This window comes from Myotis davidii, unplaced genomic scaffold (assembly GCF_000327345.1).
Source record: "Myotis davidii unplaced genomic scaffold, ASM32734v1 scaffold453, whole genome shotgun sequence".
Classification (NCBI taxonomy): Eukaryota; Metazoa; Chordata; class Mammalia; order Chiroptera; family Vespertilionidae; genus Myotis; species Myotis davidii.
Window position 1 is genome coordinate 1,168,524 of NW_006285234.1, and position 7,861 is coordinate 1,176,384.

The 7,861-nt window shown below is 38.7% G+C and overlaps 2 protein-coding genes across 2 annotated transcripts in view; one reads left to right on the forward strand and one right to left on the reverse strand.

Annotated features, from left to right (window-relative positions):
- The window catches only part of ZFP1 (ZFP1 zinc finger protein), a gene marked incomplete at its 3' end in the record, with an annotated part of 32,321 nt that overhangs the window by 22,221 nt on the left and 2,239 nt on the right, over window positions 1–7,861 (reverse strand). Inside the window, exon 2 of the mRNA XM_006755820.2 lies at window positions 1,665–1,721. Coding sequence (XP_006755883.1) covers window positions 1,665–1,679 — 15 coding nt within the window. The remainder of the gene's footprint in view (window positions 1–1,664; window positions 1,722–7,861) is intronic.
- On the forward strand, window positions 2,236–2,582 carry LOC102752725 (U6 snRNA-associated Sm-like protein LSm6). The gene has a single exon (XM_006755758.2). The coding sequence runs from the start codon at window positions 2,296–2,298 to the stop codon at window positions 2,536–2,538; it is 243 nt and encodes an 80-aa protein (XP_006755821.1). The 5' UTR covers window positions 2,236–2,295; the 3' UTR covers window positions 2,539–2,582.

A 7,861-nucleotide genomic window follows, 5' to 3' on the forward strand; every position in this document is an offset into this window, starting at 1 on the left:
GGCATAAACAGACTAGAGGATCCTGAGAATCAAATCAATGATTTGAAATACGAGAAAGCAAAAAACACCCAAGCAGAAGAGCAAAAAGAAAAAAGAATCCAAAAATATGAAGATAGTGTAAGGAGCCTCTGGGACAACTTCAAGCGTACCAACATCCAAATGATGGGGGTGCCAGAAGAAGAGAGCAAGATATTGAAAACCTATTTGAAGAAATAATGACAGAAAACTTCCCCTACCTGGTGAAAGAAATAGACTTACAAGCCCAGGAAGCGCAGAGAACACCAAACAAAAGGAATCCAAAGAGGACCATACCAAGACACATCATAATTAAAATGCCAAGAGCAAAAGACAAAGAGAGAATCTTAAAAGCAGCAAGAGAAAGACAGTCAGTTATCCACAAGGGAGTACCCATACAACTGTCAGCTGATTTCTCAACAGAAACTATGCAGGCCAGAAGGGAGTGGCAAGAAATATTCAAAGTGATGAATAGCAAGAACCTAAAACCAAGATTACTTTACCCAGCAAAGCTCATTCAGGATTGAAGGTCAGAAAAGAGCTTCACTGATAAGAAAAAGCTAAAGGAGTTCATCACCACCAAACCAGGATTATATGAAATGCTGAAAGGTATCCTTTAAGAAGAAGAAGAAAAAGGTAAAGATACAAATTATGAACAACAAATACACATCTATCAACAAGTGAATCTAAAAATCAAGTGAATAAATAATCTGATGAACAGAATAAACTGGTGAATATAATAGAATCAGGGGCATAGAAAGGGAGTGGACTGACTATTCTCAGGGGTGGGGAAAGGAGTGTGGGGGGTGTGGGAAGTGACTGGACAAAAATCGTACACCTATGGATGATAGTGGGAGGGGGTAAGGACGGGGGCGGGGGGACCCGGTGGAGGGGAGCTATCAGGGGGAAAAAAGAGGAACGACTGTAATAATCTGAACAATAAAGATTTAATTAAAAAAAAAAGTAGTAACAATGAAACTTGTGGAGGTTAGAGAATTTAAATACACACCCAAATATTTGAGTTTTCTGCATCATGCTTATTTGATTAGAAGAATAAAATACACATAATAAAATTCTGCATTTGTACTGAAGAATGGTACATGAAATAACCATAGACAAATTAATAACCCTTTTAATTTGGGTTGTTTCTGCAGATGCTGTCAAAAACACCATCTAAATGAAGGTCTATAAAACTTCTTCAGACCTAACGTCAGACAACCAAGAAAATGGTATTCATGCCGAAACTGGTTTGGCTCAGTGGACAGGGCATCAGCCTGCGGACTGAAAGGTCCCAGGTTCGATTCCGGTCAAGGGCATGTACCTAGGTTGCAGGCACATCCCCAGTAGGGGGTGTGCAGGAGGCAGCTGATCGATGTTTCTCTCTCATCAATGTTTCTAACTCTCTATCTCTCTCCCTTCCTCTCTGTAAAAAATCAATAAAATATATTTTAAAAAAGGAAAAAAAAGAAAATGGTATTCATAACCAATGTAAGGCGTTTAATTAACTTGGTTTGCTTTTCAGCTGCTGGTATTGTATTTACTCTGTTCTCCTTGCATTTCACTCATCTATACTTTCCTGTTTCATATTCTGAATCCTTATAAACTTCCTCAATGTACTAAAGAAACAAAATTGGGAATAAACAACTCACCTGGGACTTGTTCATTTTCTGTAGCTTTTAGGTAAAGGCACAGATATGAAGGCAGACCTGGAATAAAGCAAAAAGGAAGGTATTGTTATTAAAGATATGAACTGCTTCAGAACTCCAAGAAATCCCTGCACATCACCTGGGAAAACACCACCTCCTGGCATAGTCACTTTGCCTCTTCAAAAGGGGCAGAAAGGCCCGACTGGTGTGGTTCAGTGGTTGCACATCCACTTATGAACCAGGAAGTCACAGTTAGATTCCAGTCAGGGCACATACCCAGGTTGAGGGAGGCAGCCGATGAATGATTCTCTCTCAACGTTGATGTTTCTCTCCTCTCTCTCTCTCTCTCTCTCTCTCTCTCCTTCCCCCCCCCGCCTTCCACTCTGAAATCAATACAAATATATATATTTAAAAAACCCAAAAAGGGGTAGAAAGGATCATACTGGGAGCATTCACCTCCAATCACACATTATGACACACCTGTAAAGGCATGAGAAAAACACCCACTATCAAGAGAAAAATTAATCAACAGAAACCTCAACTAATAAAAATAGACAGGGAAGCTGGACTTGTGAGGGTCCCAGAGCGGGCATTCCGGGTCCCAGCCACGCGATTTCTGATCAGGATTGTTACAATGAGTCTACGGAAGCAAACTCCCAGCGACTTCTTAAAGCAAATCATTGGACGACCAGTGGTGGTAAAACTAAATTCTGGAGTGGATTATCGAGGGGTCCTGGCTTGTCTGGATGGCTACATGAATATAGCCTTGGAGCAGACAGAAGAATATGTAAATGGACAGCTGAAGAATAAGTATGGGGATGCATTTATCCGAGGAAACAACGTGTTATACATAAGCACACAGAAGAGAAGGATGTGAAGGCATCAAGCGTGCAGCACTCTTCAGACCTGGATATATATAATTGGTGATTTTTCACTGACATGTGAGTAAGATAAATGTATAAAGTTGTGGATTTAATTGTAAAGAATTCTTTCATATTTAAGTTTCAGTCATTTTTTTTTACCTCTGTGTCTGCGGGATGCAAAAAGAATAAAAAAAAGAAAAAGACAAAAAAAATAGACAGGGAATTTAAAACAAATATAACTCATATATTAAAGGCTTTAATAGGAAAGGTTATCCACAACATGAAAAGAATTTCAGGAGAGACAGAAACTGCAAGAAAGGAATCAGATGAAATGCTAAGGAAGAAAAATAGTAACCAAGTTGAAAGAATACCTTGAACAGGCTCATTATTAAACTGAGGAAATCTTAAGATAAGTTTAAAAAATTACTCAAACTGAAATAAAAAGAGGAAATGGAAGAAAAAAATAAAAGGACATAGTATCCAAGAACTGCGGCACAATATCCAATGACCTAACAAACATGTCATTGGTATCCCAAAAGGAGGGGAAAAAATGGGTCAGAAATATTTAAAGACATTAATTGCCAGGAATTTTCCAAAAATAATGAATATCAAATCACAGATCCAAGAAGCTCAGACAATTTATCCGAACAGGCTACCTCCCCCACCCCCACAAACACACACACACACACACACACACACACACACAAAACAAAGACACATGAGGGCACATCATAGTCAGACCACTGAAAACCAAAGTCAAAGAGGAAGTCTTGAAAGTAGCCAGAGGAAAAATAGGCATACTGTATACAGAGGAAGAAATAATCACAGCCATTTTCATCAGAAAATATACAAGTCAGAAGACAATGTACTGACATCTTTAAAGTGCTTTAAAAGAAAACAAAAAACACCTATCAACCAGATTTGTATACCCAGCAAATATATCTTTCAAAATAAAAAAGAGATAAAATCCTTTTTAAATAAGCAAAAACAGAATTCATTACAATAGACCTGTACTATAAGAAATATTTTATTTAAACAAGTTCTTCAGATAGAAGGAATATGATACCAGACAGAAACCTGGATCTACACAAAGAAATAAAGATCTCCCCGATGGTTAAAAATAAAGATAGCCCTAACCAGTTTGGCTCAGTGAATAGAGTGTCGGCCTGCGGACTGAAGGGTCCCAGGTTCGATTCCGGTCAGGGGCATATGTACTTTGGTTGTGGGCACATCCCCAGTAGAGGGTGTGCAGGAGGCAGCTGATCGATGTTTCTAATTCTCTATACCTCTCCCTTCCTCTCTGTAAAAAATCAATGAAATATTTTTTTAAATAAATAAATAAAGATAAATAATAGCACAAAGAATGAGGTAATGAAATTGCGAGTGTACTATTTTAAGGATCTTACATTACACAGCATTATATTATTTAAAGGTGCACTGTGATTACCACAGAAAAATTTTTTTAAAGCGGTATAAATGATAAGCAGATGGTGAGAAAAAAAATGAAATCATAAAAAGTACTCACAAAGTCCAAAAGCAGTCAGAAAAAGAGGAAAATAGGAGCAAAAACCAGATGGGACAAGTAGAAAAAAACTAGCATAATGGCTGATTTTAATCCAGCCACATACATCAACAACTGGTATAAACACACCAATTAAATGACAAAGGCTATCAATAAAAAAAGCAATGCCAAATTATGTGCTGTATATAAGCAGACTGTTTTAAATATAAAAACATAACTAGGTAAAAAGTAAAAGGATAAAAAAAAGATATACCTTGCAGACCCAAAGGAAAAAAAGCTATAATGAATATATAAATACCAGACAGAATAAATTTCAGAAAGATTACAAGGGATAAAGAGTGATAGTTCATAATAATAAATGTGTCAAATCACCATTAAGACAGAATAATCCTAAATGTATATGTATCTAACAGAAGAACTTCAAAACACAAGAAACATGATTAAAAAAAGAAAAAATTGATAAATCCATAATTATAGTTGGAGATGTCAATACTTTTTTCTCAGTGACAGGATAGAAAACCACTAAGGATACAGAAGAACTGAACCACAGTATCAACTACCCTAACCCATTTAGTATTTCTAGAAGACTCCACTGACAGTACAATAATCATTAAAGTACATATGAAGCCCTATCCGGTTTGGCTCAGTGGATAGAGCGTCAGCCTTCGGACTCAAGGGTCCCGGGTTCGATTCTGGTCAAGGGCATGTACCTTGGTTGCGGGCACATCCCCAGTGGGGAGTGTGCAGGAGGCAGCTGATGGATGTTTCTCTCTCATCAATGTTTCTAGCTCTCTATCCCTCTCCCTTCCCCCTCTGTAAAAAATCAATAAAATATATTTTAAAAAACATAAAATAAAAATAAAGTACATATGAAACAGTCACCAAAATAAACCATATTTTTGACCATAAAACAAACCTCAAAGTTTTTTAAAATTAATTTACTGACTGATTTTTAGGGGGTGGACGGCAAAGGAAGGAGAGGGAAAAGAGAGAGAGAGAGAGAGATCCATTTGTTGTTCCATTTATTTATGCATTCGTTGCTCTTGTATGAGCCCTGACTGGAAATCAAACCCCCAATCTTGGCATATATGAGGACGATGCTCTAACCAACTGAGCTCTCCAGCTAGGGCCAACCTCAACAAGTTTTAAAGAATTGAAATTTGACTTAACCAGTGTGGCTCAGTGGATAGAGCACCAGCCTGCGGACTCAAGGGTCCCAGGTTCGATTCCAATCAAGGGCATGTACTTTGGTTGTAGGCACATCCCTAGTAGGGGGTGTGCAGGAGGCAGGTGATCAATGTTTCTCTCTCATTGATGTTTCTAACTATCCCTCTTTCTTCCACTCTGTAAAAAATCAATAAAATATATATTTTTTAAAAAGAATTGAAATTTGAGAGTATATTCTTTAAAAAACAGAATTAAAGTAGAAATCATTAATAGAAAGAGATCTGGAAAATCCCCAAATACTTGGAAATTAAACAACAGACTTCTAAATAACCAATGGATGAAAAAGAAAATCACAAGGGATGTTAAAAAAACACACAGAATTTAATAGAAATGAAAACAGAATATATAAAAATTTGAGAGATGTAGCTACAGCAGTTTTTAGAGGGACAGTTATAGCATTAAACTATTTCCATAAGAAAAGAAAAAAGGTTTCAGTGACCTCAGCTTCCACCTTAAGAAAAAAGAAAAGAAAAAAAAAAGATAAACTTAACCCAAAGCAAGCATAAGGAAGGAAATAATAAAGGTAAGAGCAGAAATCAATGACACTGAAAACAGAAAAATAGGGAAATTCAATGAAACCAAAAGCTGGTTATTTAAAAATATCACATCACTGCCCAAGCCAATTTGGCTCAGTGGATAGAGCACCGGCCTGAGGACTGAAGGGTCCCATGTTCAATTCTGGTCAAGGGCACATGCCTGGGTTGCGGGCTGGATCCCCAGTGGGGCGAGTGCAGAAGGTAGCCAATCAGTGATTCTCTCTCATCATTGATGTTTCTATCTCTCATTCCTTCTCCCTTCCTCTCTGAAATCAATAAAAATATATTTAAAGAAATATTTTTTAACTAAAAGGAGTTTCTAAAAGGCAGTCATGTTCTCTAGGCTAGAATCTTCCCTGACCAAAGTCAATCTTTACCTTAATTAAACCTGTCTATTGTCTTTTTGCATCTACCATAACATACCTTTGGAATGTCAGGGTAAACCCCCTTTTACTTTTTCTTTTTAAAAAATATATTCTTTTATTGATTTCAGAGAGGAAGGGAGAGGGGAGAGAGAGATAGAAATATCAATGATGAGAGAGAATCATTGATTGGCTGCCTTGGCACACCCTCTACCGGGGATCCAGCCAGCAACCCGGGCAAATTGAACCTGGGACCCCTCAGTCTGCAGGCCGATGCTCTATCCGCTGAGCCAAACCAGCGAGGGCTTTTTTTTTTTATACCTCCCTTTTTCCAGACTCATTAGGGCACAATCAATGCACCAAGGCAGAGACCAAAAATCCTCTCATTGTTATTGTTATCATGTTAATTTTGACTGTTTACTATCCTATACCCACTTATGTAAAAGATGTGTTTATTATTTTACTTTTTATCCAATCCCAGTATAAAATAAGATGCAAAACTGCCATTCTCTGGAGCATTTTCTCAGTCTGTTGAGATTTTGCTTCCTGGCAATTATCGACAGCTTGGCTCAAATAAAATAAACTCACAAAAATTCTCTACAGGTTTGAACGTTTCTTATGTGGATAAAACAGATAACCACACTAATGAAGTAAAAAAAGGGACAAATCTCAAATACACAAACTTAAAAAATGGGAAATAGCAAATACAAGACAAAAAAGATAAATGGAAAAATTCCATCTTTAATGGCATTGAAATACTACATAAGAGTAAAGTTAAGAAAAACGCAATTATTTTCTAAAAACTTTAAAATACTGCTGGGGGTAGGGGTTAAAAATAAAAGAGAACTTGAACAAATGGGTCTACACTAGTAAGACCCAACACATAAAGGTGTACATTCCCCCTAATTTAATGTAACGATTACCAGGATCCCAATAAAAGTATCAGCAATTTGGGGGGGAAAAACCACCAGGAGAGAAACCAAGATGGCGGCATAGGTAAAGACCAGAGATTGCTGCCTCGCACAACCACTTCAAAAATACAACTAAAAGATGGAACAGACATCATCCAGAACCACAGGAGGCTGGCTGAGTGGAAATTCTACAACTAGAAGGAAAGAGAAAAGCATACCGATACTCAGAGGAGGTGTGGTGTTGGAAGTAAAGTACAGAGGTATGGAGGCGCATGTAGAGAGGGCTGGCGGCTGAGGAAACGGTTGTCTTTTTCAATAGGGAGGGAGGCACAAGCTCCCGACGGCCCCGATTCCAGTTCTGGGAAGTCTCTGGGGACCCAGACTCATACGGAGAGAAACTGGACTGTCTGGCAGCAGGCAGAACTCTGAACTTGAGGGTGGCTTTCCCTCAGAGGTGCTTGCAGCAATTAGCGGGACACTGAGACGCGTGGCCCCTTAGGGCAGGGCTGAGAATCCGCCATAGCTGCTTGCTCCGCCCTTTAATTCCCTGAGACCCCGCCCCACCCAGGCTGCGGCAGAGGCTTTTGCATATGAATGCCCTGGCCTTCTGCAACCTGAAAATTACCTAACAAAGGGCAACTGGGCCACAGACTCAGAACTTCCAAGAGAAGGCCCAAGGCCCCACAGCAGCTTGCATTGCTTCACAGCTGGGCCTCATCAGGGCACCTCCAAACTCCAAAAAAGGAAGGGGAATCTCTAGTCCTCTTCATAGCTCTGGC

What these genes read in the sequence shown, in the direction of transcription:
- LOC102752725 (XM_006755758.2), top strand. Translation starts at nt 2,296, where the DNA reads ATGAGTCTACGGAAGCAAACTCCCAGCGACTTCTTAAAGCAAATCATT.